The 11100-nt window shown below is 42.2% G+C and overlaps 1 protein-coding gene across 1 annotated transcript; it reads right to left on the bottom strand.

Moving 5' to 3' along the window:
• Positions 1-3635: 3635 nt before the first annotated feature.
• Positions 3636-4613, bottom strand: Klf14 (KLF transcription factor 14). Its single transcript, XM_085839737.1, has one exon. It carries the CDS (start codon positions 4611-4613, stop codon positions 3636-3638), a length of 978 nt encoding a protein of 325 aa, XP_085695863.1.
• Positions 4614-11100: the final 6487 nt, after the last annotated feature.

The following is an 11100-nucleotide window of genomic DNA, read 5'->3' as shown; positions in this document are numbered from 1 at the left end:
TTCATAATATCCTAATCCTTAGACTTTGGGTGACCCACCCAACAAACAAATAAATACAAAAAGCCCCCCAAACCCACTTCTCTGGACAGCAGCATGGACCATAATGTCTTCAAGGCAGTTAAGATGCTCTTCAGACCTGCCCCTGGAAGGCAGACCTGGGTCTTAGCCCCGTGTAATGAACACATGAAAACAGGAGCTGAGTTGTGTGCATGCAACCAAATCTGGGGAGTTGTAGAAGAGATGGGGGTGTAGGATGTGTGTGCAGTGACCCTATTCCTTATGTCCCAATGCAATCTTTTTCTAATGGGAGAAGTAAGAGGTAGACGGGGCAGAGGGAGATATCCCAAAAATTACTCCTTGCTTGAAAAGACAACAAACAAATGGGGACATAAGACTGATCGTTGCCTCCATAAGTGGGGTAAGCCTGTACCCTTCACCTCTTTTAAGGGAGGTGAAGATAGAGAATACACATGTCTCACATTCAAGGTCTGTCCTGGAATTAATCCCCAGCTTCCAACCCAGGTTTCAAGAAGACATAAAAAAAAGAAAGAAAGAAAGAAAGAAAGAAAGAAAGAAAGAAAGAAAGAAAGAAAGAAAAAAGAAAAAAGAAAGAAAAGAAATATTTGACAACCTTCTAACGTGCTTGATGTTTAAAAACATAAATAAAATTAAATTAGTGTAACTAAAAATTTTTTTCAAACTTAAAAAATTGTTTTGATTTTGTGTGGTGGTACAGGAAGTAATTCCAGCACGCAGGAGGCAGAGGTTGGTGTGGGTCTCTGAAAGTTAAAAAAAAAAAAAAGGAAGATATGTATCATTAGATTCCGTTACTTGGTCATTCCTGTATCCGATCTGAGATGAGGGTGTCATAAGGCCACAGAGGCTCAGCCCAAACCCAACCAACACCCAGATACATTTCCTCAGAGTCTGATCTGCTTAACAAAAAAACTAGGAAAAGAAATACCAAAGGACTCAGTGTTCTTCTAAGGCATCTCACTAGTAAATATTCCTCACAAACTGCTTGAGTGCAAGGAATCATACTCAGACCAAGAGAGACCATTTAAAAAGAATCTTGCTTCTTCCATCTGTCCACTGTAGAGTTCTGAGTGTTTCTTGGCTCAGAACTCTTAAGTATGACCTGATAGTAGTAGTGCATCAGAGAGCAGTCCCAAACAAAAGTCCCCAAGGTGGAACCTTAACTATGGACATTATTTGAGACCTTGAAAATAAAAATGTTATTTATCAGTTGAAAATCTAAGTATTTAAAAAAAAAACTTAACTCCTGAATAGTTAATAGAGGTTCTTGTTAGCTTCTTTAGTTCAGTTACCCAGTAGTAGATCTTCTACTGAGGGTGGGGGCAAAGAGAAAACCTTACCTCAGTGGGCCATAGAGTACCCAAATGATCTAGCCTCACATGAAGAAACAGACAAGCAAAAGCAAACAAAAAACAAAACAAAACAAAACAAAACAAAACAAAACAAACCGCCCTCCCTCCAAAAAACAAACCAAAAACCAAAAACCAAAACAAAACAAAAAAACAGGTTAGGGACCTCATCTTCCTCTGTGTAATTCAAGGGCAATCCTACCTGCTCTTCCTTTCCTCACTAAAAAAAAATAACCCTCCTGAGGATTACAGGCTACCTTCCCTGGGCCAATCCAAGGATCTCTCCCTCACATAGTTTATGAGAACCCAGTAGCATTTCAATACTCTGCTTGTAATAATTTATTCTCTCGAGGATACCTGAATGCCCAGGACCAGAAACAGAAGATAAATGACATAAAGAGTCTATCAGCTCCAAAGAAAAGTCCCTCCCAGGATGCTAAAGAAACAGTCTCACCCAAGTCTGCAGGGCGTGGACATGAGATGAACTTAGCCTGTTAAGAAAGGGGTTTTGTTATTAAATACAAACGCCAAAGGACTCAGGTAAGTTCTCAGCATTTAAAGATTTATAGCAGCAGCAGAAAACAGGATGGCAGGGGATCATGGTGATAGGGAGGTAGGGTGAGAACATGGGAACACAATCACAAAGGAACACCATTTAAAAGTCAATACATTTTACTTTTACTCTTAGCTCTTGGCAGAAACTTAGCATATAACTTTTAAGATAATTTAAGCATAAGCGTTTTAATCTATAAAACAGGGGAAAGCAACTTGCTTACTCAAGTGCCTCTTACAACTCCATGAGATCACAACACCCTTTACAAGTGTGATTGATGGGTGGTTTAAGATATGCAGGAGGGGGATCATAGGGGACCTCATCGGGTTAGGAAAGGCCTTTCAGCCTCATATTTAATGAAAGAAACACACACGTATACGCACACACACACGCGCACACAAACATCAGTAATTTCAATCCACAGTAGCTGGGACACACAACAGAAGAATACTCCTGATGTCTTATTCCTTCAAGGGGGCAGAAGGGCCCTGAGGTTTTAACCTAAGATTCTGATGCTAGAGAAAGGTGCTCCTATTTGATAACAGCTATTGTCTAGCTGCTCCCACCCCAAATCCAAGACAGCAGCTCTCTAAAATAAACCAGTCTCTCACTTCCCCCCCTCACCCACCAATTCACCTGCAACAGAAACAACAATGTGCAGACCTTCACTGAAATTAAGCCCTACTTAGCCACTAAGAGGTGAATAGACTCTACTACCCCTAAGATTACTTAGGGTGGGGCATCAGGAACTTCATCTCTCCGTTCCAATGGAACAGCTAACAAAGGTCGTGAAAAGTGCTGTTTTGTACCTGTCCCACTCAAAAGTTACTTGAGCTTGCATTCTAGGTGAAGGAGAAGCTATTTCAGACTAGCCTTTTCTCTCTTGTGCTGTTATGATTGTTTCCAATTACTTAACCAATCTCTCCATAATCGTGAGCCAGAAAGTTACCACCCCTGAGAAGGAATTGAAAAAAAAAAAAAAAAAAAAAAAAAAGGTTACAATGCTAGTGCAGGGTTCAAAATTACGCTATAGGAACTGCAAGCAGACTCATACCACTCCCCAGGCACCAAAAAGCATCTCCCAGCCATACATCCACAAAGCAGAGGTAGCTGGGGCAATCGGGAGAGTCAAAGACATTAGCTTCCCATCAACCTGAATTTTTGTTTACAAGATACCGAAAATAAATTAGTAAACATTGCTGTTTACAGAAATAGAAATATTTTCTGTTTCCAAAGGCCTCTCTTCATCCAAGTCTGGACATTTCCAAGGCTGCCACCCTGGACACCCTCTCCAAAGTCCGCCCTGGCCAATGGGTGAGGCACCAGAGTCATTTGGGACTGGAGATCCTCCAGCATCTCAGAATTCAGTTTTACATCTCTGGTGCCATGGAGGGAAGAAACTTCAGTACGCTGGAGAGTTCATCCCTTCTCAAAGGTTCTTGCAGGCTGTTTGGAAGAAACCGTTCATTTCAGAAGATGTTTGTGTTGCAGGACTTCCTGCTAACTTCTGGCTCCCAGTCCCTCTCCAGAGTCCGACAAGTTTGTCTGAACCCATCCCCAATGCGGAGCAACCAGTCTGTGCCTCGGTCTAATGACCTTGGAAAATAGGAATGGACAGAGAGAAGGCATGGACAACGGCCTGGGGGGCAGCGGGGGTGGAGGTTGTGCTTGAGGGATAGATAGACAGCAAGACAGTCCTACAGGCAAGCAGTGAAGCTGGTCTCCTGGCCAGAAGAGGAGCCGGAGTCGGAACCAGAGCTTTCCACCACGGCTGGGGGTGGTGGCTCAGGGCGGGGAGTGCGACGACGACCCCGGTACTCGATCATGTCGGGATGGTAAGTTGGATGGCGACGAGCATGCTTGGTCAGGTGGTCGCTCCGAGAAAACTGCTTGGGACACAGCGGGCAGGAGAAGCGCTTTTCACCGGTGTGCGTCCTGTAGTGGCGGGCTAGCTCATCAGAACGCGTAAACTTCTTGTCGCAGTCGAGCCAATCACAGGAGAAGGGGCGTTCCCCCGTGTGGGTACGCTGGTGTGACTTGAGGTGCGACGACTTGTAGTAGGCCTTGTTGCAGCCGTGGAAGGAGCACTGATGTCGCTTGGATGCGGGCGTAATCTGCCTCCTTCGGTACGTCGGGCCCGTTGATGGCGCAGGGCGGGCCCCTGGGGGCCCCTCGGGCACTTCTCCGCTGTCATCCGGCTCCTCTGAGGCCTCAGGCGCATCCAGGATAGCAGAATCACTGCAGGAGCTCTCGGCGTCAGAGAGCTCATCCTCGAAGAAGGCCTGGGTAGGCTCAGAGCCCCCAGTAGGGCTGGAGCACCAGGTCGGCTCGAAGCAGCTAGTTGAGGCACACGGAGCTTCTTCGGAGTCTTCTCTGAAGTCTTCCCGTGCACCACAACTTAAATCAGCCAAAGCGCTCGCAGCCAGCAGGTGGGGCGCGCCATCGCCTTCTCCGGGGCTCGGGGCGGGGACCTGGAGGACCGGGGGTATCCACAGCACCCCCCGTGACCCGGTACCCTTCCCCGCCGACTCCCGAGACACTGCACCCACCTCGGAGACAGCCGCTGCGCTCGCGCCTTCGGGGTCCGTTGCGCGCCGGTGCAGCACGGCGCGGGTGGACATAGACACCAGGCACTCGGCAGCGAAGTAGTCCAGGCAAGCCACGGCGGCCGACATGCTGGCGGCGCCCGGTTGCGGGCGAGCGCCGTCCGAGCGCGGCCAGCCGCGGGCCGGAGAGTCCCCGGGAGCGTCCGTCCCGCCGCTTGGAGCCAGACGAGCTGGAAGCCGGTGCGCGCCGCTCGCCGCCCGCAGCCGCTGCTGCCGGAGCCGAGCCCGCCCCGCCTGACGCGCCCTGACGCACTGAAGCCTGCGGGGGTGGCGGGGACCCGCCCCGGCCCGAGGACACCCCTGGATCGCGCTGCCGCGCGGGCTATGGCATTCCCAGCAGCCTGAGAAATTATCTTGTCTGCGCTTTCTCTCCGCTGCTGGCGAGCCAGGTAATTTCAATGCGCGCAAGTCCCGGATCGCAACTTCTGGGCAGCCTGCCGGCCTCGCCCCCCTCGCCCCTGGTCTCTGGCCAGCTGGGTGTCCGGCAGAGTCCTAGAAACTTTTTTTTTTTCCTCTAAGGGGGAGGAGGGAGCGGCGAGGAAAAAAAAGCGGCGCTAATACCTGACTTGTCTTTCGCTTCGCAAACGCGATCGCTGGCGAAGTGGGCTGCGATTGCGTTTGACTCGCGTCCACCGCTCACAGCTCAAATGGAAAATAGCCCCAAGTCTTCATCCAAAAGAAACCGGGGGCGAAACAAAGTTTTCTCATTTAGCAGTTCGGCTGTTAATGCAGGATCGGCAGCCGTGTCGCCAATAGATCACCGCGTAGCCATTAATTAATAACGTTTTGAATCAGAAACGGTTTTAACCCTGGCGAGAGCAAAGAATCATCCCCGCTTGAAATAGAAACTTAAAATCCTTGAAGTAACGATTTAACTATTCAAGCAACGAAAGAAAAAAACGCACGTTTAAACTGCATTAACCTGTCACAGGCACACAAACAAATATCCACGCTGAAATATAAATTACAGACTAGCAGCGAGATAAACACATTAAAATGGACTCCCACAATTTTAATAATAGAAAGTCACGTTTCCAATTAGGCAACCTCTTCTATTTCTCTTTTGACAAAAAAATTAAAATTAAGAATATGCAGCAAAATGGTATAGGATGCTCATCCAGTGGTTTATGATTGTGGGGGGCTTTTTCTTTTTTATAATCAAATATGAATGATTTCTTTCACATGCCTTCACGGCTGTATTTGCCCCCCTTTTTATTTTTTAAAATTTAAAAACCCCACAGCAAATAAACAGGATAATTTCTAAATGTAGTGCTACCACGGTTTGGGATGTACCTAGGCTTTACTTTTGTACTATTACGTTATGTGCATTTTATTTGCAATTCTTCACTATTTTTTTCCTTTGGAAAATTAAAATGATACACATGCTTCAAGAATAACATATGTCCATATACTTGATGACTAGAATAATCAAATATGATATTTTTGTCGTGTTTGCTTCAGATTTTAAATTTATATTAAGCATCCAGAGAGGGTAGAATGTCATTTCCCTCGTTTCTCCAGCACTGTTCGTTTTCTCCCTCACTACTCAGTATCATAAAGGGTAGATTCTTCTAACGTTTGCTGTGCTTTATTACATGGCTACCTAAGTATGTAAATAGACCCATGTATCTTTGTTAGTGCATTTTAAATGTGGGTAAGTGTTACTGTGCTGCACATGTCTCTTTGCAGCTTGCTTCTCCCAGCATGATTTGTGGGTTGATACCTGTAGAACCGACTGTCCATTTCAGCAGTTTTAAAATAATATTGGCAGTTGTATTATTTTTAAAGAGTCCCAATTCTAAAACGGATTCATTTTTGTTAAAGATACTTGCCTCAGATTTTCAGATGCTGCAGCAATCCATACATGAACATTCTCTCAGAATGATCTAGTACCTGGTTTGTTTTTTTTTTCCTTTCAAATTTATGCTTTAGAAAAACGTGTGGAGATATTTTAAAATGATGAGAGAATATAATACAAGTGTACCTGTCTGGTATAATTCATAAATGTTACTATTTTGTCATATCTGTTTCAGATCTTCTTTTTAAACTTTAACTAGTCATCATTTCTGATGAAATTCAAGTCCCCTCTGCCTCTCTGGCTGCACTCTCCAGCCTTCCCCCAAAGGCAAACTCTATCATGAATTTGGTATGCAACTTTGCAATTTAGGTTGCAGACTTTCAACTTTATATGAATTTATATGGAGATACTGCTTTTTAAAAATATATACACATGGTTTAAGACTGTATATATTATTCCTTAACTTTTTTCTTCCTTCTTGGGATGTTTTTGGGTGTTTTCCCCCTCCTAATCATGTTGGTGAATATAAATGCAGTTCACTCATTTTAATTGCTGCATTGTAGATCCATGCATATGAATGTGTCCTTTTTATTCATGGTCCTACTGATGAATGTTGAAGTTGTTGCCAATATTTTGGTATTGCTAGTGCATGTTTCTTTTGCACATATGTAAGAATTTCTCCAGTGTGTACCTAGGTGACGATTGCTAGGCAGCACTCATGTTTTGAGTCTTACTAGAAACTGCCAATGATATTCCAATTTGCACATCCATCAGCAGCAGATGAGATGTCCTGTTTCCCTAACATGATGCTAAACCCATTCTAGAATCAGACTTATTTCTGCCAGTTGGATTTAAAAAAAATACCCAGTATCTTGTTATTTTATTTGAATTTCCCTCACTGCTAGTGAGGCTGGGCATTTTTCCATGGACTTATTGGCTGTTGAAGTTTCTGAGTCTGTGATTTGTTTTTTGTCAGCCTTTGTCATTTTTCCAATAGGCTACGTGTGCTTTTTATCTTTCATTCCTTGGACTTATGGTGTTTCATGTGTATATACATTGAACACATTGTCCCAATCTATAGTTTGTCTTTTAACTTTTGATGTTGCCTGTTTTAGAGAGAACATAAAATATTGTTGTAGTCATATTAATCCCTAAAAAAAAAAACCAACCCAAGAATCAAAAAAAAAAAAAAAGGTTTTTGTTGTCTCTGTATCATTAAAGAAACAACCCACACCTGATGCATGAAGACAGTACTTACAGCTTTCTCTCTGACGTGTCCTTTCCACATGTGAAAATCTGGGTGTAAAGCAGGAATTATTTCTGTCCTCTCTCCTCCACCAAGGATAGCCTGCTGTGACCTGATTTACTGAACAGTCATCATGTCCCTATTAATGTGTGATGCCACCATGATTGTAAATTAAATTTCCATATATTCATGGAAATGTTCCTAGTTTGTCCTTTTCCATGGGCCAAACCAATTCTGAGCCAAAGGCACACTCTTAATTACAATGCCTTGATAATAAGCCTTAATTATGACAGCTTGGTAATAACTCTTAATGTACAGGAGGGCTTGTCCCTCTTTGTTCCTTTACAACCACACTAACCATTTTTTACACTTCACTCCTATACTAACTTTAGCATCAGCCCATCAAATTCTAAAGAAAAACTTTTTTTTTTTTTTTTGGTATTTTGCTGAGTTAAATTTACAATTTATTTTGAGAAGCTGTGGCATCTCTATAAAGCCAAATGATATTATTCTTATTCTTTCAAGCACCCTTCAATAACATGTTATACTTTGTTTGCAAAATACCTGTGCCTCTGTGCTAGATTTCCCTCCCCCTGCATCCCTCACAGCTTTTGTTGTTGTGACAGTGGGATAATTTTTCTATTAAAAATGTAGTTTGTTGATTGTTGCTTTTGAAAGGGCTAATGAACTTGTTTAAAAGGCACACATTCTTATTAGTTGATTTTTAGATAGCTTTAGTATTTTTCACGTAGGTTATCATATTATCTGAAAATAACACCCTTGGCACCCTTTCTCCCTTACTCTCACTACAGGAGCTGGGACCTCTAGGGCAGTCAGTGCTAATAAGCACACTCCCTTCCTTTCTGTCTCTTTGAGAGTGTGACTAGTGTCCATCCTTGCTTATTTCATTTGCTGTGCATTTTTTAAGTAGAAATCCTTTACTGGAGTAGTTTCTTTTATCCCAGTGGTGTTTAAAGTAGGAATATTTAAAAAAAAACTGATATGGATACTGAAATTGTATTATGTGCGTTCCCTTAGACTGCTGAGCTGATTATAGATTTTGTTGTTGGTATGTTAATGCAGCATTCACACTGATCGATTTTCTAATGCGAACCTGTTGAGTTGCTAAGATAAAACAGTGCCTTGCCATTATAGTTTTAATACACTGCTTCAGGAAATCTATATTTTAAAAAATTTTAGCAATATATTCATTCATATGTGCAGGCTTAGAATTTCCCTTTTTTATGCTGTTCTTGATCACTGTTTAATATCAGACTTATATTACTGCTGCGAAAATTCATTTGGAAAATTTTCTTTTGTTTCCTATTTTCTCTGAAAGTTTGTTTCTGATATTAATTCCTTGGATGTTTAGTAAAGGTACCATATTTTAAAAATTTAATGCTCTTTCTCCAATCCACTACACCATTTTGGTAATTCAGATTTCTCTTAAATAGATATATTTAAGCCTACAAAATTTCAAATTTTGACTTGTATTATCTTATTTTAACATACTACAGTATCTGTTGTTATACTCTATTTCTATTCCATTTATGTATGCATGTGCATATATACAAACATATATACATACAAATATATACATACATATATACATATATATACATACAAATATATATATACATATGTACATACAAATATATATACATGTGTATATATATTTGTGAATTATTTTTCCCCCTTAACAAAGGTTTATTTAAATATTTTTTACAAGTTTATTGTCTGTGATCCTTTCAAATGGGTAGCTGTGTCTGATAATGACTCTTTCTTTCAATATACAGATGCATGTTTACTTTCTGTGTTTGTTTTTCTTAATCCCTGACACTTGTGCTGAGTGTAACACTTCCTTGTGATTTCTCAAACATTCTTTTTCCAGAAGAACTCTTCCTAGATTTCCCTGCTATTAGGTCCCTTGAGTGTGTCTGGCCAGTGTTTACTGTGTGATCTCTTGGGACTTGGCTCCTGGAAGCACAATTGAGGAATATTTGAAATAAAAAGCATAATAAGGATAATTTCTCAATGTGACGTATACAGTGGCCTTGAAATAAATTGTACTAGAATAGTCTCACTAGCCCATTCAGAGGCTCCCAGGAACGTCACACAGATGTCCGAGAAGACCATCTCAACATCTCCTTTGGCCTAAGTGATTCAGTGAGGGGGGAAGGAGTAGGAATTCAATAAATACACACAGAATAGATGAATGATTACCAATCTCAAAGACATCTTTGCTGGAAACACTGCAAACGGGGGTGTGCCTGGCTCAGTCTCCCTCCTCTGTTTTGTCAAAAGCTGATCATTCCTATTCCATGCCATTACCTTTTCTTTCCCCAGTTTTGCTTTCTTCCCTCCTCAGCATCTTTTGTCCTTTCTTCTTTACAGCATAATTTGAGTCATATACTAAATAATGGACTAATAGCTTTAATTTAAAAAAGAAATCCTTCCATCTCTTTCAATGTAGCAACTACCGTAACTATATTGCTTTTCAGAGTTTCTCAAGCCTGAATGTATTCTTGCCACCCATTCCTCACCCTTGTATAATGCTGAAGTCACTGCAGCATTTAGCTCTTGTTTCTACAGAGACTGCTCTTGTTAAGATAACGCAGATGCCTCTCACTGTGTCTGTTCTCAGCCCCCCGGGCTGTATGTTTAAGCCTGGCAAACTATTTTACCACCATAAAACTTTCCTTTCTTAGAAAAGGATGAAGAACAACGTGAGTCCTCTCGTTGCTAAATCCAGCCATGGAGTAACTAGAATCCGCAGAGCAGTTGAGCAACCCTGAAGCTCTCTTCTCTTGGCTTCTTCTGTGATTCGACATTCTTCAAGGCTTTCTTCATTTCTTGGTTCTTGGACAGTTTACTGCTTAATTGCTCATTTCCCTGCCTGTTTTACATGCCCTCTAAAACTTAAAGTTCAGAAGAGCTATAGCCCAGGCTACCATCCCTCAGTTCTACCCAGTTACTCTAGATAATTTATAGTATTTGTTCATGGTTTAAGTGCACATGTACAACCTTGATTTTTAAAATTCTGATCTCTCACCCAGATCTCTCTTCCAGAGATGTCAGTTTCAAATTTGTCTAACACTTGATAATATCCTTAGCCCTCCTGACATGACCAACCGGTACTTCAAACAATAGATTTAGAAGTTGAATTCTTGTACCTTCTCCTCAGATCTGCTCTGTGATTCCCTCCCTCTCTCAGCATCCGGCACGTCCATCAAGCCTGCCAGCCTTGTCACTTCTCTCTGCATTAGCCCCATATATAACTCCTCTTTAAGTCCTGGCAATTATACCTTCAAACTAGACTGTGATCGTCCACTTTTCTCCTTTTTCTTACCAACACCCTACTCCAAGCTGTCACTGCTTTTGAGCAAGCTTCAGTACTCCTGAGATCACCTGATTGCTCTGCTCCCCTCCCGGTCTATTCAACATTCTTCCCTATCATCCACTAGGGGCAAAGCCCTCAAAACTAGCCATAGTTAAGGCACACCCTAAATGAC

This window comes from Mus caroli, unplaced genomic scaffold, assembly GCF_978045245.1.
Source record: "Mus caroli unplaced genomic scaffold, Mus_caroli_1 scaffold_7, whole genome shotgun sequence".
Classification (NCBI taxonomy): Eukaryota; Metazoa; Chordata; class Mammalia; order Rodentia; family Muridae; genus Mus; species Mus caroli.
The sequence above is the reverse complement of the archived record's forward strand: the minus strand, read 5'-3'. Positions and strand labels throughout refer to the sequence as shown.